Source organism: Solanum pennellii, chromosome 2 (genome assembly GCF_001406875.1).
Source record: "Solanum pennellii chromosome 2, SPENNV200".
NCBI classification, from domain to species: domain Eukaryota; kingdom Viridiplantae; phylum Streptophyta; class Magnoliopsida; order Solanales; family Solanaceae; genus Solanum; species Solanum pennellii.
In genome coordinates, this window is record NC_028638.1 from 28,467,397 (window position 1) to 28,491,788 (window position 24,392).

General features: G+C 37.0%; 1 protein-coding gene across 2 annotated transcripts; it reads right to left on the reverse strand.

The window, feature by feature from the left end:
- On the reverse strand, positions 1-24,060 carry LOC107008691 (subtilisin-like protease SBT2.2). Of its 2 annotated transcripts, none has more exons than XM_015207826.2 (10): positions 23,636-24,060; positions 22,843-22,996; positions 22,327-22,724; positions 18,794-18,889; positions 18,115-18,187; positions 17,371-17,653; positions 8,822-9,141; positions 8,415-8,685; positions 7,937-8,218; positions 1-554 (listed from the first exon to the last, which is right to left on the reverse strand). In XM_015207826.2, the coding sequence occupies exons 1-10, from the start codon at positions 23,851-23,853 to the stop codon at positions 133-135; spliced, it is 2,517 nt and encodes an 838-aa protein (XP_015063312.1). In that variant the 5' UTR covers positions 23,854-24,060; the 3' UTR covers positions 1-132. The 2 variants fall into 2 exon arrangements, with proteins under 2 accessions (XP_015063312.1, XP_015063313.1); XM_015207827.2 differs by having other exon boundaries at positions 22,843-22,979; positions 23,636-23,818.
- Between the last annotated feature and the right edge of the window lie 332 nt (positions 24,061-24,392).

A 24,392-nucleotide genomic window follows, 5' to 3' on the forward strand; every position in this document is an offset into this window, starting at 1 on the left:
TTGAGGAAATGGAAGTCATGGTTATTTATCATCAATTAATAAGATACCTGCATTAAAAAAAAATTTACAGAGCCTGATGCAAATAAAAAAATTGGATACCTACCTAACAAAATTACAAGATCAGAAGTATCATCAGCTGTTAGTTGAGTGGTATGATATTTTTACTACGACTGATAAAGGAATGTTTACAACATGACCTTTGTTTCCTACAAGTCCTATTCTTCCAAAGCTTGGTGTTGTACTGTTCATGGTAGCATTGAGGAACACATTCAATATCTGCTGCTGTCCACTTGCAACGAAAAATCGCTTTGGGTTAACCTTAACGGAAACCCCATTAGGTGCACTCCAACCGACAATATATGTTTCATTTCCTGCTATGTTGGTCAACATTCTTTGAACTTTTCTTGATTGGTTCAGCTTTGATATTGTGATTGAAGGCATGTTCAGGTCAGCTCCATTCATAGTAGATACTCCACAGCTCTCACCAGTGTAGTTCAGAAGAACAGGAGCTGATCCATTTATGCCACAGAGGAACGCCATGTAATCGTTATAACCTACAAATCACAATATAAGGTCCACATCTAACAGAATGATGTGTCATAATGAATGTATTCTAGAGACCCCAAATCATTAGTCATTGTTTTCTGAACATTTTTAGTGATTAAACTCTACGTTGAACTATTCTCAATTCTCATTTCAGTCAAATCACTCACGTAGTCCTAAAATAAATCAAAAGGTTTATGCTTAGAGAACATCAAATTTGAACTAATGTGGGGTGAGAATCGCAGTATGATGAGGAACTATAAACAAAATAAGCAAATTATAGTTTGAACTAGAGATGAAAAATTCTCCAAAGAAGGTTGGCCTAACCTAGCTCTCAACGTCACTCCTTCCCAATGTCTGGCCTAGTCTTTGTACCAAGAAACTTTAAACCATGGTAAACGCGTCTACGATTCTTAACACCCTATACTTGTATAAAGATCAAAACATTTAATAGACACAGAAGAGAAAAAGATATGCTTCCTAGCCTACCGGAAACTTGTTTGAAGCTAATTAGGTAGGTGCTCCGGTCAATCAAGTGTTGACACCAGATTAGGTTTGATCTTCCTTCTCAATGTCAGAACATGCATTCTTTTCTCTGCAGTATGGTATGGTAGACTTACAACCAATCAACCAGAAAACATTCTTATAATTACAGTAATGTTATTGATGTGTTTGGGGTATGGAGGAAAACATGTTTTCTTATTTTCTCATGCTAGGTTGGACAAAATTTTGGAAAAATATTTTCTAGGAAAATGTTAGTTTTTAGATAAGGAAAAACATAACAATCTTATCTTCTTTTGTTATTGAACAAGTAGGAACATTAGTTTGATCAACGAATAAGAAAAATTTATGAAAGCAAAACTACTTACTTCATTATAACACAGATATTTATAGGAGTTTACAAGTAAACCAACTCCTAAAGATAAAATTAAAAAACTAAGGACTAAACAGTAAATAACTACCCTAGTAAATAACTACCCTACAATACACTCCTCCTTGCTTTAAGAGCTGCAAACTCCAAGTTTTTGCCTGAGAAGTTGAAATTTATTGCCTGATAATGGTCTGGTGAAGATATCAGCCAACTGCTCTTCAGTTTTGCAATAGAGTAGAATCACGTCACCATTATTTTGCACTTCCCTCAAGAAGAAAAGCTTGATGTTGAAGTGTTTTGTTTTTCCCATGAAATACAGGATTATGAGAAATTGCTATTGCAGATTAATTGTCCACAAATGCTTCAGTTCCCTTTGTCTGATTCATTTGCAGATCACCAAAAATTTTCCTCAACCACGATGCTGATTTACTGCTGCTGTTGCAGCCACGAATTACGCCACTGCAGTGGATTGAGCCACAATGTCCTGCTTCTTTGAGCACCACGAAAACATTCCTGAGCCAAGACTGAAACAATATCCAGATGTGCTCTTCATGTCATCTGCGGATCCAGCCCAATCACTATCAGAATATCCAAGTAGTTTCAGATCTATTTTTTCTGAAACTTGACACCATAATTGATGGTTCCTTTGATGTATCTACCAACTCGTTTTGCTGCTTTTAGATGCACCTCACTAGCACAATGTTTGAACCTCGATAGAATGCTTACAACATACAAAATATAAGGTCTTGTAGCTGTGAGATACATCAAACAACCGACTAAGCCTTTGAAGTACGTTTCCTCCACTTTCTCTGCTCCGTCATTCTTGCTTAGTTTCTCTTTTTGGTTCATAGGAGTATTCATCTCCTTGTAATCTTCCATGTTGAATTTCTTGAGAATTTCCTTAGCATATTTCTTCTGGCAAATGAAAACTTCATCTTGTCCCTACTTGATTTCCATACCAAGAAAATAAGACATTAGACCAAGATCAGTCAAATCAAAGGCTTGCATCATTTCTTGCTTGAAATCCTCGATATGTCTTGTATTGCTTCCTGTCATTAGTACATCATCCACATATATAGACACAACAAGAATATCAATGTCATGATGTTTAACATAAAGAGTAGATTCTGATAGACTCTTTTCAAAGCCTAAGCCAAGTAAATGCCCATCTATTCGACTATACCAGGCCCTTAGTGCCTGTTTAAGTCCATAAAGTGCCTTTCTTAACCTATAAACTTTGTCCTCATGTCCTTTCTTCACAAAGTCATTAAGGAATGCTGATTTGACATCCATCTGATACACTTTCCAACCCAACTGTGCAGCAAGAGTAAGAAGTAACCTGATCGTGTCAAGCCTAGCTACTGGTGCAAATGTATCAAAATAATCTACACCAAAAATTTGAGCATACCCCTTTAACTACATGTCTTGCTTTATGCTTATTCACTGAACCATCGATATTTAGCTTGGTTCTAAAGACCCATTTCAACCCAATTATCTTTCTGTCTTCAGGTTGATCAACAAGCTCCCAAGTCATGTTTTTCTCAATCATAAACAACTCTTCTTTCATTGTAGCAACCCATTTTTCATCATTTTTTGCTTCATTGTACCCAACAGGTTCACATACTGCTACATTGCATCTCTGATATATATGACTGAGTTGTCGAGTACCTTTGACTGGTAAATGATCCACCATTTCATCCTGTCGTGAGAGTGATAATTCCTTCTCAAAAAGCTGGGTAGGAGACTTTTTTGCTTTGTCAAAAGTGTTAACGACAAATTTCTTCGAGTCTTCCCTACACCGCTCTTCATTTTCTATAAAATTCACATCTCTACTAAAGATTATATTTTCAGTTTGTGCTTGGAAGACTTTATATGCCTTTGAAACTGAACTATATCCAATAAAAATGCCTGGGACAGATTTTTTATCTAGTTTATCTCGTCTAACCTGAGGAATGTAGGAAAAACAGAGACAACCAAACACTTGAAGAAAATTTAACGATGGTTTAAATCCATACCAAGCTTCAAATGTAGTTAGGTCTTTCACTGCCTTTGTGGGAAGCCTATTTTGAAGAAAAACTGGTGTATTTGTTGTTGCCTCTGCCCAAAATTTCTTTGGCAAGTTCTTCTCGTTCAACATGCATCTGGTCATCTCCATAATGTATCTGTTTCTTCTCTCGCTTACTCCATTTTGTTGTGGAGTATAGGGAGTAGTAAGCTGATGATGAATCCCTGCTTCCTCACATAACATGTCGAACTGGTAAGAAGTGTATTCCTTTCCATTATCTGTTCTTACGAACTGAATTTTCCAGTTGGCTTCATTTTCTACTTTTGTTTTGGACTTCCGAAAAAACATTAGAAGCCTCTGACTTATGCTTGAGAAAGTAAATCCAGCACATGCGGGTTAGATCATCAACAAAAATGATATACTATAGACTACCTTTTAATGAAGGAGTCCTTTGAGGTCCTGCTATATCAGTATGAATTAGTTGCAATTTTTTCGAGGCTCTCCAAGTTGTCTTTAGAAATGGAAGTCTGTTTTGTTTTCCATATTGACACACAAGACAATTTGAAGAATGTACTTCTAAAACAGGCAAGTCCTTAACTATTTTCATTTTTTGCATTTTAACCAACCCTTCATAGTGATAGTGTCCAAGTCTCTTGTGCCATTGTGCCATACTTCTGCAACACTTTCTTTTGCTGAAAAAACAACATGCTCCTCCTCAAATGGATCTAATGAGAAACTTTTGCCTCTCATTCTTACTTTAAACATTTCTTGATATTAAATATCCTTGATCAAGCAATAATTATCTTCAAAATTTAACTTGTAGCCTTTTTCCATTCATTGACCAACACAAAGCAAGTTTTGATCTATATCAGGTACATAAAGCACATCAGAAATTGTTTTAGTACCTGAATTACTAAGAATAGCAATGGTTCCATTCCCTCTTACAGGAAGATGGTCGCCATTACCTATTCTGACTTTAATAATGGTTGTGGGCTTCAATTCCTTTGAAGAGAGACATGTCATTTGTCATATGATTAGTGCATCCACTATCAATCAACCAACACTCACTAGATGATCTACTTGAAAAACTTGTAGCAACAAAGAGTTGATCTTCCTCCTCACCCTCAACAATTTGAGCATCTGCTTTTTTTTGCTGACCATTGTTCTTGCAAATGACAGCTCCATGCCCAAGTTGATTTCATTTATTACATTTAGCATCAGGCCTTCTCCAACATTTATATGGTGGATGACCTTTCTTGTTACAATGCTTACAAGGAGGATAACTTTTCTTTGAGTGTCCAGCTTTTCCTTTGGTAGTACTTGTTGAAATGCCTTCACCATTCTTCTTATTCTTCTTCTTTTTGTTTTTGCCTCCATCTTGAGGCTTGGCAAACAATGCTTCCCTCTGTATTTCCTTCTTCTCTCATGACTCTTCGTTGTTCTTGTGCCTGCAAAGCATTCAATAACTCTGCGAAGGTGATCTTGGACAGATCCTTCGTGTTTTCCAAAGTAGTTATGGTTGCTTCAAATCTTTCTAGCACACTTACCAAAATCTTTTCAACAATACGTGAATCATTAAACACGGAACCAAGCAATCTAACCCTGTTTGCCATGTTCAGGAGCCTTTCAGAGTAATCTTTGATGGTTTCAGTTTCATTCATCTTCTGCATCTCGAAATCTCTTATAAGATTTAGCACTTGCATACCTCTGATCCTTTCATCCCCTTCGTATTCTGCCTTGAGATAATCCCAGATGGCTTTTGCGGACTTTATAGACATAATTCAAGTGATAATTGAAGAAGATACTGCTGAAAATAAACAGGTTTTTGCCTTTGATTTTTTGGTTTTCCTGTCTTTATGGTTTTTGATCTGGGCCATAGTAGGATTGTTAGGCAACAGAGGAACTTCATAATCCTCTTCGACTGCCTCCCACATATCCATGGCATCTAAATATGTTTCTATCCTTACCGCCCAAATCTGATAGTTATCACCATTAAAAACAGGTGGTGCCATTACAGAAAAACATGATTCTGCTTCCATGATTGATAAACTTGTCTTGTTGATTACAATCAAAACACCCACAGATCCCTCAAGAAGATAACTCTGATACCAATTGTTAGTTTTTAGAGAAGGAAAAACATAACAATCTTATCTTCTTTTGTTATTGAACAAGTAGGAACATTAGTTTGATAAACGAACAAAGAAATTTTTATGAAAGCAAAACTACTTACTTCATTATAACACAGATATTATAGGAGTTTACAAGTAAACCAACTCCTAAGGATAAGATTAAAAAACTAAGGATAATTTATAAGGATAAGATAGAATTTAACTACTAAACAGTAAATAACTACCCTAGTAAATAACTATCATACAATACAGACAATTTGGACTGATGCAGTTCTTATGCATATTTCTAACAGAAAATAAGTTCTTTAAAAATGAGAAAAATGACTCCCTTAATAGAAGTAGGTAAAATAAGTTTTATAAGTGGCACTCTATATTTATATCCTCCATACCCACTCAACATCACCTAGACCCATTGACCCTCCCACTCCTGAGGCCCTACTCCCCACCTCTATCCACCCCTAAAGTGTTTTGTTAGATTACATATATTTTGAGATAACATTTTTTGCTTGCTTACTAAAAACTATAAAATTAGTAAGAGACCAGTTTGCTTTCCAAGAAAACATCTAGGAAACATTTTCCATGGAAAATATAATCCATACCAAAAAACACATTCTAAACTTCATGGACTAAAAGGCTTCCTAAGTACAAAAAGGTTGGAAGTAACTAAGTGATAGCATCCATGACAGCGAACCTTTACTATGAAGCTTTGGAAGCTAAGGAAATCAAAATAAAGTTGGTGAGGCTCAATGAGATATCAAGAATCTGTGTATCGTGGGAGAAGAGTCCAAGAATTATGGGAAGAAGTGGCCAAGCGCTATACATATTTCGTAGTCCAAGTCCAAGAGAAGGAAGATTGGGTCAATATAGAGCCCAAGAGGAGGGGCATACATGAAGCCTAAGACTGGAGCTAAGAATCCCAAGAAAGGGGCTGAAATTTATGCCCAGGAGCTGAGAATAATGCCCACTCATGCCCATAAGGGGCTTCTTAGGCTTGTTTTTGTTTGTCATATCTGTGTTATGAAAATCAGAAATTACTAGTTGTAATAAATCATTCAGAAACACGAAGCAACTGAGATTTTTAGAACCAGTAAGTAAGATGAACAGAAATTTATTTGTAAAAAAATAATTGAACCTGTAAAAACTTACCAGAATCTGGAATACTCTTTTTAATTTTTTGGAAGAAAATCAAGTCCACTGAATTCACAGTGTCCCCTTAAGGAAATTATTCCCCTCTAGTATCCGAGGTTTGATTTGGAATATAACCTCCCAGGGTAAAATGATCTTAATCAGTAGAGTATAGATACCAAAAACTCTACTGTCAGCGAATCAATCCACAGCAGGAAAGTACACGAAGAAATAATGTTTTTTAAGAAGAAGGAAGATCAGAAAATTCGTTGGCAAATATTCTGAAGACTGAATGGTATTTATAGGCAAGAAGAATATATTCTGAAGGGTTGCTACCCTTTCAGAATTAACATGACCATTAATGAAAGGTTGCAAACTTTCAAATGGTATTGACTGTTCCTGAAAGTTGCAACCTTTCAGAACAGTCATGACGGGAATTTTAAATATAACGGAAATTAAAACGGGTCACGCGCGCGGATCCGAGTTGGGTTAGGTTAACTAAAAAGTTGAAAACATTTCGGTTAACTTCTGTTATCAACTAATTAATTGAAAATAATTTTTTGGCCATTTAATTAATTAAATAAATAATTAAAATAAATTTGTCCAAAAAATAATCTCTCGATCGATCATTTGCCAAAGCCAAAGCGAGCGAGCGACGACGACGACGGCGTGAGGGGGGTCCCTCTTTCCACTCCTATTAACAATTAATAGGAGTGTTTATTTATTTAAGCTCTCCTATTTTCATTTCCATTACCGATGAGGGACAATTGCCTTTTTCATTAAAGCATTAGAGGACTTTTCAAGTTCCCAACCTTTCAAGTTCTAAACTTTTCAAATTCCTCTCCTTCCCTCTATTTCCCATCAATTCTTGCTACATACCCAACAGTTTTAACCCTTAGGTATACGATATGATATAACTTCTGTACACGAGATTGGAGGGAGGCACAAGACACGGTATTTTAATAAGATGTCTTTTGTGCAATGATACAAATCATCTCCTGTTTAAATTCTCTTATTTCATTCTTCGAAGTATGAGATGTTGATCCTTAATATGAGTAATTTGCCAAGAATCACAGTAGACGTATTTACTTTAGATCAAAGTTGTGGGATAAAGACTAGGCAAACCTTGATTGGAGAACGTTTGCATTTATAATTCAAAGTTTCAAACATAATTCATCTACTTGATTCCTATCATTCCGCAATTCTAGGAACTACTCTCTCCTAAACATCCTAGGCAAAAATATTAAGCAAAGAGTTGCTTACTTGTATCCAATATAAGGCCCGGATCCAGCGCTGCAGTAGCATTCACGAATCCGCTTCCCATGTCAAAAGATGTTGCAGGAGACTGGTTCAAATCTGGGTTGGCATATGCACGCTGGGCTAGTATTGGCCCCCCATAATTATTGTGTTGAGAGGCTGTTGTAGAAAGTGCAGATCCAATTGCAGCAGGACTAAAGGTAGGAAACTTTTGCTTGATCAAGGCTGCTAAACCAGCAATATGAGGGGCAGCCATGCTTGTACCGGACATCATTGCAAAGTTTTCACCTAAATAATTGGAAGTACTTCTTTCAGTAAATAATATTTAATGGCATTTATATGGATTTATGAGTACACACCCATACTTCCAGAGATAGTTTTTTTTTTCTTTGATGAAGTACTTCCAGAGATAGTTCTTGAGTAACCTATTAGCCTATTTTAGTACTTTACATGGAACCCTTTTTAAGTTCTTGAGACCATCTACCTTGAAATTCAATCGATTCAGCGCCGCGGGAACTCCAAGCAGCCCATATAGAATTTCCTGGAGCAACTAGGTTGGGTTTCAATATGTCTGCATTATCAACAGAATTGTCTTCTGGATCTGGTCCCCTTGCAGAATAATACATAACCTTCGGAGCAGATAAGCTGAAATTTGGTGTTACTCCCCCCAAAATGCAGGCAACAGCCCCAAACTTGACGATTTTTCTTGTAGTTTCATCTTTCTCAAGAGAAGAATTGTAGTACTGAAGTAAAATCTGCCAAATTAATTAAGATCCCCAAATTAAAATCGAAGATGAGAACTGTTGTGCATACATACCAACACCCACAGAATGAGTAAACGTCCATGTTGATCTGCACAGATACTAAAAGCATTTGTACATCCAAACTCACCTTTGAATCATCTGGAGAAGGAATTATAATTCCAGGCAATCTCATTGGAACCGGATTAAGTTGATAGCTGATAACAAAAGGATCCATGGCAAATACAACTCCAGCTGCACTAAGGTTCATAGCTGTTTCTGAGGCCTGTTTGATGGTGGAAAGTCCAAGCACAAACCGGATGGAGTAGCTACAAATCAAGAGATTCCCTTGAACGAGCGTATGATTGAACTTACTGGCATCTTGGCATTCACTAACATACATATCTTTAGCAGCTGTGTCATTCAAAGCATGAATTGCAGAAACCAGCATGTACATGTCATCTGTTCCTGCTGTAAACAAAACAATTTTTTTTTTTTGAGAATGGTAACTTTTCTTCTATTTATCTACAGGTATACTACATCAAAGTAGTCCCCCTTCCAAAAGTATTACAAACTAATAGAACTCCGAATTACAGGGAACTCCAGAAAGGTAGTAAAGAAGTTTAATTGGTTAAGAGTGAAAGACGGCACCAACAACTAAAGTGCCACATCACTGCGCTCAAAGAGAAACTGGAAATAAAGTTGCAGCATTTCAGTGATTGTATCGACTGAATACTAACAGACTTTATGCTCAATAACCACCCAAACCAAACCAAAAAAAGATTTTTACAATACATAAAATCTAATGGCACTATTGCATAAATTTTCCACAAAGTACATGCCTGATTAGGTATGTGTTGTGAATTGAAATATAGAAGTGCTTCTGTGGGGAATCGATCCGTGAAGAGTCTAGTGAAAAGGTCAGATATTGGTATATTGAAGGGCTGGGATTAAATGCAAGCTGATGAGAATCTGTGATTAGGATGATGCCACGTGGAGTTGGTTAGGAAGTTGTTATAAAATGGTAGTTAGAGGAGAGATAAGGAACTAACTTTTGGAAATGCAATTTCTTCCCATTTCTGTTTCTGCTTCTCTTCTTCTTCTTCGATCTTCTGTTTCTCTTCTTCTTCGATCTCCTGTTTCTCTTCTTCTCGATCTCACTCTTTCTTCTTTACTGTAATTCAATAATGTCTGATCAGTAGTTACTTAACTTTGGTTTGTTGTAATCGAGAACTTCTAGAATCAATAAAGTTGCGATTCGATTTATAGATTTTCTTTGAATTGTTGAGACTGAAATTTGTGATCTCAGAGAGATCATAACACTTGGTATCAGAGTCTTCGAACCTGTGCAGTTGAAGGAGCAATGGCTGAAGGAACACGATGGAAGATCACTGAAGATAAGCTAGTTAGACATGATGAAATGCTAGCCGATTTGCTGAATTCTCAGGAAGAGGTACGCCATGTTCAAGCTAAAATTCAAGGAGCATTGGATTTAATTTAGGAAAGGCTGGGGGAGTATTAGAAAGAGCACCGGCAGTTCCGAATGTGGGAGCAGGTTTGCTGCCCATTCCGAATCCGTACAATCGCAACCGAGCTCAGCCGAATGCTGTTGCGTTACCTAGGTGGGAGTTACCTAGCTTTGCTGGTCTGGCGCCTAAGGTGTGGATCCGAAAGTGTGAGTGCTACTTTACACAGTATAGGGTGGGTAATGAACAGAGGATGGAATTGGTTGCGTTATACTTAAATGATGTTGCCGAAGTTTGGTATCAGTCAATGGTATTAAGTGGAGGAATTCCGAATTGGATCGAGTTTAAGGAGGAACTGATAAGTCGATTTGGGGAAATTGAAGTAGGTGATATGGTAGAGGAGTTTAATAAAATACAACAGAGTGGTACTGTGGATGAGTTTTTAGGAAGATTTGAAGATCTTAAGGCTCAAATGCTTATCCATAATCCTGCTTTGAACGACGCTCACTTTCTCTCTAGTTTCATCGGAGCCTTAAAGGAGGAGATCAGATTTGAGGTTAAAATGTTCAAGCCAACTACGTTGAAGGAAGCTGTAGAGAAGGCGAGGATGAAGGAAATGGCTATTGAAGCTGCACGCAAGAGAAGTAAACGAGTTAACCGAATGGTTACTCCAGTTGTGTAGGGGATGGGTAACAAGGGCTCTTCTGCACGGTAACAGAACTGGTCTTTACCGGCTTACTCCTGAGGTTTACGAGTTTAGGAAGTCCAATCATTTGTGTTTTCGTTGTGGGGAGAAAATATGGTCCAGGGCATCTACGTAAGACGAGACAGTTGAATTTTCTAACGGGAATCATTGAGAATGAAGATGACAATGAACCTGTGTTGGTAACTGAGGAAAATGAAGAGATAACTATTGAAGGAATAGTAGAACAAGAAGTACAGCAAGTTGTATGTCTAAATGCACTAACGGGACATAATAAAGGAGAGAACACTATCCTTGTTGGAGGGACTGTGAAGAAGCGAGACTTAGCGATATTAATTGATTCAGGAAGCACTCATAGCTTCATCGATAAGCACATTGTTACTGCATCAGGCTATCAACCTCATCCTTGCTCGCCAGTACGAGTTACAGTAGCGGATGGCAACTACGTTATGTGTAATTCTAACTGTAAAGATTTTTCGTGAAAAATGCAGGAAAGAATTTTCACGAAAGTTTTGCTCATAATTCTTTTGGGTGGTTGTGCATTGGTGTTAGGAAATAATTGGATGAAGAAACACAATCCAACTAAGTTTGATCACGAATGGAGGTGTGTTACTATAGGCAGAAAAGACCAATAAGTTGGTGTTGCCGGGAATTGCAGAGGAGGCAAGTTTAAGCATGTTATCTAGTGAAGCCATGAGGAAAATGTTGAAGAAGGGTCAGGCTATGGTTGCTCATCTTTTTATGATGAATATGGTGACATCAAATGAGGAAGAGGAGGTAGATGGCAGGCTTCAAGAGGTGCTGGTTAAGTATTCGGATATTTTTGCAGAACTGAAATCATTACACCAGCCAGAGCCTTCGACCATGCGATACCTCTCAAACCACGAGCGACGCCAATTAATCTTAGACCCTATCGGTACAATTTCCATCAAAAGAACGAGTTGAAAAAGCAGGTAAAGGAGATGTTAAGGAGTGGAATAATACAAGCGAGTCAATCTCCTTATTCCTCACCTGCGTTATTAGTAAAGAAAAAAAGATGGGACATGGAGATTTTGTGTTGACTATCGAGACTTGAACGACTTGACCATCAAAGACAAATATCCAATTCCTATAGTGAATGATTTGTTGTTTGAATTACATGGTGTTGCAATCTTTTCGAAGGTGGATTTGCGGGATGGATATCATCAAATTAGAATGAGAGTGGAGGATGTGCATAAGACAGTTTTTCGGACTCAGATGGGACATTACGAGTTTCGAGTGATGCCCTTCGAACTCACTAATGCGAAAGCAACGTTTCAAGTGTTAACGAATCAGGTTTTTCAATCGTTTCTCCGAAAATTTGTTTGTCTTCTTTGATGATATATTGATATATAGCAGAAGCAGAGATGAGCATTGAGGCATTTACAAATTGTATTTGAGACTTTGAGAGCTAATGTACTATTCGCTAAAAAGTCAGTGTTCTTTTGGTCAAGCTCACGTGGAGTATTTAGGCCATATTATTACTGATGAAGGGGTGTCTACAGATCCTAACAAGATTAATGCTATGGTGGATTGGGATTAGACTTAGAGCTTTAAGAGGGTTTTTGGGATTAACCGGTTACTATCGTAAGTATGAGCAGAATTATGGAACTATCAGCAGGCCACTCACAGATTTGTTAAAGAAAGAGGTTTTTAAATGAAGTGTGGATGCCGAGACTGCTTTCGAAAACCTTAAAGTACCTATGACGACTACGCCTGTATTGGCTCTTCCTGATTATACACAGGAATTTGTGGTTGAAACTGATGCCAATCATGGGGGTATTGGAGCTGTACTTATGCAGCAAGGAAGACCGATAGCTTTCTTCAGCAAAGTTTTGGCTACTAAACATCGGGGCAAGTCGATATACGAGAAGGAATATATGGCTTTATTCAATGCAGTAGATAAATGGAGACATTATTTGTAGTTCCAACACTGTGGTTAAGACTGATCACCACAGTTTGAAGTACTTGTTGGAACAACGGGTCACTTCGGCGATTCAACAAAAGGGGGTTATAATGAGGATACATACATTCAAGAGTTGATTACACTGTTATCAGTAGATGCGCATGGGCCTAATTTTTGGCATAACGTTAATGGTGTGTTAAGGAAGAAAGGAAAGGTTTATGTGGGATCTACAGGACCTATACGACAACTCATATCTACTTTTCATGATACTCCTTTAGGAGGACATTCGGGTCAATTGGGCACCTTCAAAAGGTTGGCTCATTATTTCTATTGGTCTAAGATGAGAGCTATGGTGAATGAATATGTAGCTCATTGTGAGGTTTGCCATCGTAACAAGGACGATAATGCAGCATATCCGGGTCTACTCCAACCATGCCCGATTCCTAATCAAGCTTGGAGTAATATAAGTATGGACTTTATTGAGGGGTTACCAAAGTCGAAAGTTAAGGATGTGATCTTAGTAGTGGTCGATCAGTTTAAGAAGTATGCTCATTTTATAGTCTTGGCTCATCTATATACTGCAGTAACCGTGGCTGAATTGTATTGGAGACGGATCCACCGATTACATGGTACTCCTGACTGTATTGTTTCAGATCGAGATAAGGTCTTTTTAAGTCAATTTTGGCAGGAGATGTTCAAACTGTTGGGGACTAAATTGCACTATAGTTCGGCCTATCATCCTCAGAGTGATGATGGTCAAACTGAAAGAGTCAATAGGTGCCTTGAGAATTATCTTCGATGTATGACTGCAAGTCGGCCTACGCAATGGAAACAGTGGTTATCGGCTGCGGAATGGTGGTATAATACGAATTTTCACACAGGTCTGCAGTGTACTCCATTCAAAGTATTGTATGGTTATACTCCCCCTCAACTTTCCATTGGTCCTCTTTTAGAAACAGTGTGGTACAAGCTGCAGAGGATGTCGTGATGCACACACAGCAGTTCCTTCAATTGTTGAAGGACAATTTAACTACTGCCTAAGCTAGAATGAAGTTTTTTGCTGATAGGAACAGAACTGAGCGTGAGTTTTGGTAGGAGATTGGGTATACTTAAAACTGCAACCATATCGTCAGTCGTCAGACGTGTCCGCCCCCGGCATCTGCAACGTCCTCCTTTGATATTCTAATCTGGGAGAACTAAAAGACTGACCCATTCGGTGACTTTCGCGGTCGCCCTCACTAAACCAACTTGAATCTGAACTACATTCGTTGCATTGAGAAAGAATTTGAAGCTTACTTCTAAGTATTATGGTCCTTACTTGATAACATAAAGAATTGGGTTAGTGGCTTATCAATTAGGCCTTCCATCGACTTCAAAGATTCATCTGGTATTTCATGTTTCGTTGTTGAAGAAGAAAGTAGGCAATCATGTGGTAGTTCAATCTGAATTACCTTATACGAACGACGACGGACAATTTTTGGTTAAGCCGGTGACCATTTTGCAGCGCCAGATGGTAAAAAGGAACAATACAGCTGTGGTGCGAGTTTTGGTTCAGTGGTCTAATCTTCCACTGGAGGATGCTACGTGGGAAAGATTATGATTTTTTGCGCGCTAAGTTCCCTGGTTTCGATTCTCATCCTTGAGGTCAAGGATGTTTTGATGGGGAAGGGAATGTTATGAATTGAAATATAGAAGTGGTTCTGTGGGGAATCGATCCGTGAAGAGTCTAGTGAAAAGATCATATATTGGTATATTGAAGGGCTGGGATTAAATGCAAGTTGATGAGAATCTGTGATCAGGATGGTGCCACGTGGAGTTGGTTAGGAAGTTGTTATAAAATGGTAGTTAGAGGAGAGATAAGGAACTAACTTTTGGAAATACAATTTCTTCCCATTTCTGTTTCTGCTTCTCTTCTTCTTCTTCGATCTTCTGTTTCTCTTCTTCTTCGATCTCCTGTTTCTCTTCTTCTCAATCTCACTCTTTCTTCTTTACTGTAATTCAATAATGTCTGCTCAGTAGTTACTTAGCTTTGGTTTGTTGTAATCGAGAACTTCTAGAATCAATAAAGTTGAGATTCGATTTATAGATTTTCTTTGAATTGTTGAGACTGAAATTTGTGATCTCAGAGAGATCATAACAGTATGCATTATTTATGGGCATACCAGTGAACATCTCAGGCATCTAGCTTAGGTATGCATTTATGGATGTGTCAGGGAAAATCTCAGGCGTCTGTCTAGCTTAGGTATGCATGTATGGATATGTCAGGGAAAATATCTCAGGCATCTAGCTTAGACAAACATTTTTTTTGGAGATATTACAGGATGCTTCTCAGCATCCGAAATCTGAAAAAAAATAAAAACTATAGAAAGAATAACAGCATGGAACTTATGTTGTTGAAATTATCGAGCAGAACATCTCCAAGAGTAAATTTCTATCGGCTTCACTTTCTATAACAACTTTCAAGGGCATCGGCTTCCTCAACTTTAAAGGCAACCCTGTAATATCATTTCGCATTCTCCGCTGATTTTGATAATTTTTTGGTATTACCAATACATGACAAGGGATTAAACGTCATTTGTTTGGAAAACATAGCTTATTAGCTCTCCTTTTCTTTTTAGGTAGTCCTAAAATGACATCTGTTTCCCTCAAATGAAAGATTGTTCACCTTTTAATTTCTCTCTGCCTATAGATCTAAAATAAATAAACATGTTGCCTCTCTAACAATTTAAACTTTTAGATGAGACGGTTCACACCATTTAATGTGATATTGGAGCATTTTTGGGTCTATAATTAACATGTATCATCTTTAACAATTCAACTTGTATTTGAGGTGGTACACTTAATATAACATGGCATTGGATCTTTGTTCAAAAATAATTCTAGTTCCTGGCGGGGCAATCACTATTCACTATAGCAACGTCTGGGAGAAGATTCATATCAAATTATGTAAACTACCTTATCTAGCTTGAATTGTTAGAAATTGCACTTTTCTGTAATTTTCATTTGATCACACTGATGTGTGGGTCTAATTATTTTTTCTTGGGCTAAGTACATGAAAATATTTTGTTGATAGGTGGCGACAAGGCTTGAATTCAAAAGTTTTGCATGCTTTGATACCATGTGAGATAAAAGATTAGAAGAAAGCATGAAGAACTTACTGTCATGACCCGCCACTTTGCCATACAAGTTAGACATAAAATTAAGGGGGAAGAATCTAGAATGTTGGAGAGTTTGGAGAAGGCTCTAGAATACCATAGAAGATTTCTTGGAAGGCTTGAGAATTCTCTAGCCTTGTAGAGAATTCTAGAAGAGGGACCAATTTGTAAATATGTACGGACTTGTATAGCAATTTTTATTTGCACTTTAACCCCTAGGTTTGTAGTATTAATAGAGGGGCATTCATTTGTAACTCAACCAAGCTAGTGTAAGCAATCTTCCAAAGCAATACAAAATCCTACTTTAAAAACTCTTGTCTTTCTTCATTCTCTTAGCGATCTAAGTTTGATAAGGACATACTTGAGCTTACAAGATCGTGAAATAGTCGTGAGTAAGCTTACTTGAGCTTACAAGATCGTGAAATAGTCGTGAGTAAGTCGTCAAGTGTCACACGGAGCATTAATTGAAGTTTAAGTCCGTGACATTACGCCTTAATGCTAGTGACACACTTTACCGTGGATATAGTAATTTATCTAATATGGCACATGACCTGAACATATTTTAAGTCTAAACCTAACTTTTTAATCAAAAGGTAATGGATCATGTTTAATCCAAAAAGATATCAAGCTTAGTTAGAATCACCTTAATACTCACTTGATAAAAGCCCCAAAGGGTTGACGTTGAGGGACTTGTGACTTAGGTCAAAAGTGTGACTCTATGCCAAGTGAACTAAGTCAAACTTACTTAGAAACACCTTAATATGCACTTGAGAAAGCCCCAAGGGGTTGAGGGACTAGGGACTTAGGTCAAAAGTTCGAGCTCTAGTGCACTAAGATATAGGGACAGGTACATCATCTCTGAGTTTCAATAGTTGCAATTTGCCCAAAGGGCTGATTTTTAAGTCACAAAAGTATATGTATTCACTTGAAAAATTTGGTGACCTCATCCCTCAAATGCATTCTTTTCCGTATAAGATATCAGAACATATAGAACAACACCAAAAGTGAAAGGACTAGTATGAATACTCGCAAGGGTCGACATCTACCTTCCTTGTAACACCTCTATCACCTAACTTCTCTGGATCGGTACCAACTTACTTATAACTGATCCTACAATATCCAAGAGTTGTGACACTCCATAGGATGATCTATTACTCATTCTTTTCTAACTCACAAGGAATGGCAATTTCTTCAACAACTGACCTAGAAGTTTTATAAATTATCATTAGAAGTTCCAACAGAAAATTACTGTTAGGCAGTGAAATCTGATCATTGCCCACTTCTCTTCAAAGAATTACATAATTACAGTTCTACTCGTTAACTTCTTCTAACAGACAATTTAAGGCTAAGTGAGAGGGAAGGATTAAAATAATAGATATTTGTGGGAAGAATCACGCTCCATTAATATTCTCAAAATAGAATTAAATGCAGCAATCACCAAGGAAGACTTACGTGCTAGTCCAACTCCAGATATGGTGATGTTGTTGCCCAGCAATATAGAGTTGCTGTATGCCCTGTCATGGGTTGAAGCACCAACACTGAAGATCCATGGGCTGAAGGAAGCAACACTCTTAGGTGATGGTCCAGTATTGCCAGCTGCTTGTACCACAAAAATGCCAGCTTTTACTGCTGATAACAAGGCCATGTCTATCGGATTAAAGAAAGTCGCCAAACCAGGAGGACGCCTGTTTGGCGTGATTGATAAATTGATTATATCCACGCCATCCTGGGCTGCCTATAATTGTAAACAGACAGGTATCAACACCCAGGAATCAATATTTACTCTTTTTTCTCTTTTGCCTCTGTCAATTAGCAGTAAATGATTCTTAAGCATGAAGGACAAACGAATATGCCCTTCATCTATACAAATTTGGCCTGCTTCGCATTCTATTCTGCACCAAAAAATTAGACCTATTTTGGTATTTGAATCTTTCTCTTTTATGTCAAAAAAAGATGAAACTTTTTCTTTTACAACTAGCAGATGAAACATTTTTCACCTTCTGACAAAATCAAATCTAAACTAGTATACTGCTATTTTATGCTACAGAAACTTGATGTGAGATTTCCCTACATCAGCAGTATATCTTTCTCCATTTTCTCTCTTTTTCCAAAAGTCAAAACCAGGACATGCATCCTTCTCTCTCTTTATTCTTTTCCTTTAAAAGTTCACTCTCTAGCCAAAAATTGAAAACTTACCTGGTCTATGGCAGCAACGACATCAGCAGCAAATCCACCAAAACTCTTGTATAATGCCTTGTAAACTGCAATGCTAGAAATATCGGCATGCAATCAGTATCTTCTCTAATACTACTTTTAGCGAGAAAGATACATGGTAAGGAAATTAATACTTATCTCAATCTCTATATTTTGATAAAAGGAAACACTGGAGGCTTGAGCTATAACCACTTGGGGAAGTTGAGAAGGTCGATCATTAAAGTAGATTTCTAGTAATTTACCCAAGTGCTCAGAACTCAAGCACTTCTCAGTGCTCCAGGATCCCCCTCCCCTCAACAATGGTTTCAGACTTTCATCACTTCACTTATCAGATAACAGGTGTGCTAATTGTAATGTTTGGTTAACTCCTGAAGAGTGATCACAATCATTTTGTCACAAAAGAACCTTTTTGTAAAGTTAAGTCGTCAAAATCTTTTGCATTGAGAAAGCGCTTGGTAGAAGTCATTGCAAGATTCACAAGACAAAGGAACTTTATAGAAAAGATGAACAAGAACTAGCACATAAGTTGATTGCAATACACAAAACGACTAGTGATGAACTGATGATAGTTACATCGCTGAAATCTCTTCCTCATGTAGAGTATCACCTTGCAGGTTGATATCAGTAAACAAAATGTGAACAGTAAAATTCAATTTCTTACTGTGTATGAGGAGCCATTCCACTAGCATTTCCAAAGTAATGTCCAGCTACAATAACGGGGACTCCATGGTTTCCTGCCGCAATAGAAGCTGTATGCCTGTTTAATAAGAAATTCAAACCACATGGTTTTAGATGCTATTTTCAGTATCTTAAGTTTGCAGTAAAGATAACAAATTGATGATATCAAGAGGTTCAAATAAAACAAGGTTCATACTTTTCTTTTTATTGTTTTTCTCTTTTCTGTGTGTGTTTTGGAACCCTTACTTGAGAAGAATGAGAATAAAGTTTCATGTATGGGATTTAGTGTGAAGAGAAAAAAAAATATTGTTGTTAGCTAAGTGCTGAGTAATGATCGGCCAAAGGAAAATTAGTCGCTCTTATCCAATATTACCATATTCATCCTCTAGTCTACATTACTATCAAATGAAAAAACTCTACCTGATCTTTACTTGAGAACTCCTATATTAGTGGATAGTGACAAAATAAGAAAGCTTTTGGTACTCTTCTATGTGGTGCAAGAATTTATTTAATCATTGTGAGTGCCACTGTTCTTGAACATGCCCATTTGTTTCTCCCTTGTTGGCTTGGTATCTTTTTGTTAATTTGGGGCAGTCCGTTTGGAGAGGCATATGGGGATTCAAGCTTGATGGCTTGGTATCTTTTTGTTAATCTGGGGTGGTCAGTTTGGTGAGTCATAATGGGATTCAAGGGACACAAGAATTTCATTTTGTCAACACACGAGTATGAGCAAAAAAAAGGTGTTCAATTTATTTGGTTGATCTAAGTCAATTTTACTGAAAGAGAAAGCTCTTAACTTATTTTATGTCCTTCTGTTACTGTTGTATGGCAGTCTTTTTTGCTTGAGGACAATGATTCAAGTGTATTTATGTCTTTTCTCATGTTTGAAGAGTTTTAAGTAGTATATGATGTAATCCCTCACATATTTACATTGTTCTGATGAAAGATATGCAATAAAGGAGATAAGCAGGAAATACACAAAGGTCTCCTGTTTTGCATGAACAGCCCTTCATAAGGCATGTTTAACACAAGACAACCTTAGGAAAGGGCATCATTCTCATCAACAGATGTTTTTCGTGTAAAAAAACAATGGAAGTGTCAACCATCTTTTTTTCCACTGTCCCATTACAAAAGGCATATGGCATTTCTTCTTCTCGTTGTTAGGCCTCCAATGGGTTATGCCCCTCTCCATCAAAGATACTTATGCTAGCTGGATATGTTGGACAGTTGACAACACTATCAAAAGACCTGGAGGATGACCCCAAAAGTAATTTTTTTGAAGCATTTCAAAAGACGGTAACTGCAGCTGCTTTGATGGAATACCAACTCCCATATTGGCACCTTCTCTCCCATGTTAGTATGGATAATCTTTGGTATTTTGTTAGCTCCCTAACTCTAGCACAGTAAGGCTTAAAGGGATCTTTTTGGCTGCTTTACAGGTTTTTCCATAGTTAGCTTCATGTTATTTTCATGTTTGAAGCAACTTTATTTAGTTGTAACCAGTGCATCTCCTTCGTGCTTTTCTAATACAATTTAATTACTTCACCGGAAAAAAAAAGGAAGGAGGAAATACACAAGACTCAAGCAAAAGAGATGCACAAAATAGCCCGACTGTCACAGTGGTGGAGTTTTTGTCACTGTGACTGCACGACCCTGAGTTCAGGGTTGAGATGGAAATAAATAGGGACCTTGAAGAGTACGAAAAAAGGGGCCTTGACACCAAAAGACAGACGCAGTTGTTGGGAGAGAAAAAAAAAGAGAACTTAAGATTTTCAAGGAGGATTCAAGAGATATAGAGTTTCTTCTAAACCACCTTCTTCTCCTAATCTTTTGTTATGAGCATGATGACTCTTAATATTTCAATGATTGTTTTTACTCCATTATGGAGTGACATTCTCATGGTTGAGTTTTGATGAAACCTGTGGTTTATAAATGATTAATTTACCTTTAATCTCATGTGTTCAATTGATTCCTTGAGGAGTTTATTGATATAATAATCACAAGAGATATATCAATTTCTCCATTGCCTTGATTGGGTTTGAAATAGTCTTGTTGAATATCGATTCTATTCGCAAGAAGGGATTAGTATTTTAACCTTACAATTGCAGCATAGATATTTGAAAGAAGACTACATATTTCTATCTATGCAGAGCCTTTCAACACAACCTTCACCATCTTTAGAAAAGATAAAAGGGATTGAATGTATTCGCGAAAAACATTCATACAACAAGGGTTGATGAAAGGTATTATAATTGCTAGTTATTCCATAGGTGGATTCTTGACTCAACTCAATCGAGTTGTGGCTATTTCTCCCATCATTATTAATTTCACAAATCGGATTTCTCAAAAAGTAGTCAAGCAATACAGCATATTAGAAACACAATCTTCATGGGATTGACATTATCGATACTATCTTTGACAAGCATGAGCTTTAGGTTTTATACACAGATTTTGCACTCTTCAGATTTTGGGGCCGTTTCCAGGGGATTGGGCAACATCTATTTGCTAATTGTTGTTGTTGCAACTTTAAGAGTTGTAAATTTTTGTTTTTTTTTCATGTTTTCGAGATTTAATCCTTAGTACCTGACAAATGACTTGAAGAAAATACCCCTGAATTTGAACTCACCCAAGTGCTTTAAAGATTTACAGGAAAATCCAGAAAAACAACTAAGAGCTGATAGCAGAGCATTTTCAAAGGATCAAATCACCTCATTCATGAAAACCAAGAAGGTAACTTATGTTTCTATAGTTCATAATCAGAACAATCTTACTATGCTTCTCGTACATACAGGTAGGATGACTCATATGGTTACCATTATGATTCAGAATGGGAATGGATACTCAAATTATGGTATGGTTGGAATCTAAGTGAAATGAGGCAACCACCTCAAGAGGAGAACGAAACTTCAGAGATTTAATACTTAGATTAACAAGAAAAACAGAACAAAACTATAAAAGTATAGATGAATCACTGGGTAACATGAATACTCACTTGGAGATGATGATGACCGTATTGTCAAGTGAAAAATACGATTTTACTATAGCATCTTCCCTATTGTGCAACTGCACCACATCTATACAGTTCCATGGAGATGCTCAACTCTTGATAAATCCATGAATGATCCATTATGACCAACAAAATCAGAATCTTACATATTTTAAATGAGGCATCCGAGAGGTCTTGATCAAAAAGTGTTAGTCTGGGGTAGGCCTATGAAGTTTCCTCCTTTTTAAACTGATAAAGTAGGGCAGAGATGAATTTAAATGGAGAAGAGACAACCCGCAACTTGTTTGGAACTCCTTCACTATTTTCAAGTCTTACTCTTACAAAGAATGTTCAATGACCAAAATTCATATATAAAGGAGGTGGATCGCCAAATATTTAACTTCAGAAGAAATAAAAGAAATATATTCATTGTGACCAAGAGTGCTCACATTCAGTGTGCACATTGTGAATACCAAATAAGCATACAAAAGAGATGCAGTGCAAATGTACATATGATAGAGAACACTTACGTTCCATGACCATCACCATCAAAAGGAGAAGCGAAGTCCTTAGTTGCATTAAATATCCCCCTGGTTATAGCAGATGCTGCAAAATGACGGGCACCAACAAGTTTCCTGTTGCAAGATCCGGATGGAAAATCCAGAGTGACCTCACAAATGCCAGAGAAGTGCTCAGGAACAGGATATGTTTGCTCAGGTGACTTATCATTGAAGCTGGGGTGTGTAGGATCAATTCCAGTGTCAATGAAACCAATTACAATGCCTACCCCAGCAGTTTCATATCCACCTTCTTGAGCCCATGCCCCACGAGGTAGACCTAGAAATTGTGGTGTATGTGTGGTTGCAGTCTTAACTGAGAAATCCAAAACAATATTTGACACCTCTCTCCTCCTTGCAAGCTTGAATGCCTTCAAATTGATCAAATACATGTTCACATAAGATATGACCATGATCAAAAGTCACGAAAGACTATGTAATGACTTAACTATGTATGGCATGTTAAGGAAAATTCTAATTTCTACATACCTGCTGGGGTGTTACAAGCACAGCAAATCCATTGATCAAATAGTGGTAGCTGTATACTTTTAGATACTTTTCTCCTCTTAATACCCTCCTCAATAAGGAATCGTGCATTTGAGAAACGTAGGAACCATTCATGCGATCTATATGTGAAAAGTTGCTGATTCAGAAAACAGTTATCAGTAATATGACAGAAGTTAACTTCTCACTTTCAAACAGATACACTTAAAACAAGACAGGGAGTAACAAAAACTCTAATTATCTAATGCAAGAATCTGTTATGACAATGTAATACGACTAGCCCAGAGTGTGATATAGTTCGACAAAATATAAAACTTTCATATTAAAGTGAAGTGACTTCTGGATAGTGGTATACACAGCTCTAAGAATCTAGCCACTAAAAGAGTAAAGTCCTCATGTAATTATTTAAGCTTCATTCCATGAGAGTCCTTACATAATAATGCATTGCTTCTCATTCTCAATCAGTCAAAACACTAAAATACATAAACACAATCAGATAAATTTCCCTCCTTCTAACATACTACAATCTACAAGTCCAAACACTTAAACAATTAGAAATGCTAGAAGACAAGTGGAACTTCAAAATCATTAAAAGACTTCAACTTTACACATGCCCAAGTTACAACTAAAATAATACTATAGCAGAAATTAAACAAACAAAAGTGGGCTAACCACAAAAAGAAAAACCATTTACCTAGAGCAACATTAAACTATAGAGGAGGATTATGAATGTATGAATTCTTAACATGACAATATATATCCAGTTAAAAAATAATACCTTGGTTTGTCAAATATATTAACTCTCCGTGACCCACCATTTTTGGAGTGGTATTGATTCTTCAAGTTGAGTTCTTCATTAAAATGTGCTTTTTTCAGGGTCACAATATACACTGCAGTAGCTGAATCAGCTGCATTCTCTATAGAGCAGCCACAACCCACAAAAATCCCCAAAAAAATTGCCCCCACCAAGAATCTGAAGCTGACAGACCCCTCCATTTTCAGCAGGTGAAAAGTCCACCCATTTGCTTCTTCAAGTACCCCCAATAAGAAATAAACAAGAATTGTGTAAATCTAAGATAAGGGTACAAAGCAAATGAGAGTTTGTTGGCTTCTTTATGCTGAAAAGAGAGAGAAGTGCATTTAATTATAGCTGAAGAAGCAACTTTCTTGGGTTCTGTGCATATGAAAAAAATCATATTTTGTTTGTTTTTTCGTTTATATGCTGTTGGATTTATTCACATGTCTTTATTTGTTATAACGGTTATATTTATCAATCAATTATTTCCTGTCTCCTTTCTTATGCTCAACACTATCTTATGAAAGAAGCTTTTGGGGATTTCTTGAAATTAAATGAATAAATTAATTTAAACCACTCGTTTCAATATGTAATTTAAATTACTTAAGTTATGTTTTTCTTATAAATGTAAAATTCTATAAATAATAAAAATTATCATCAAATTAGTAAAATTATTTGCGCCATATGCAGAAATTTAATATCACGAAATTTATAAATTACTTACAAGATTACGTACTAA

Coding starts and splice junctions, on each gene's coding strand:
- LOC107008691 (XM_015207826.2), bottom strand. CDS start 23,853: ATGGAGGGGTCTGTCAGCTTCAGATTCTTGGTGGGGGCAATTTTTTTG. Junction 22,725..22,842: donor TGCTTGTAACACCCCAGCAG/GTATGTAGAAAT, acceptor ATCAATTTGAAG/GCATTCAAGCTTGCAAGGAG. Junction 9,142..17,370: donor ATCTGGAGTTGGACTAGCAC/GTAAGTCTTCCT, acceptor TTTTGTTTACAG/CAGGAACAGATGACATGTAC.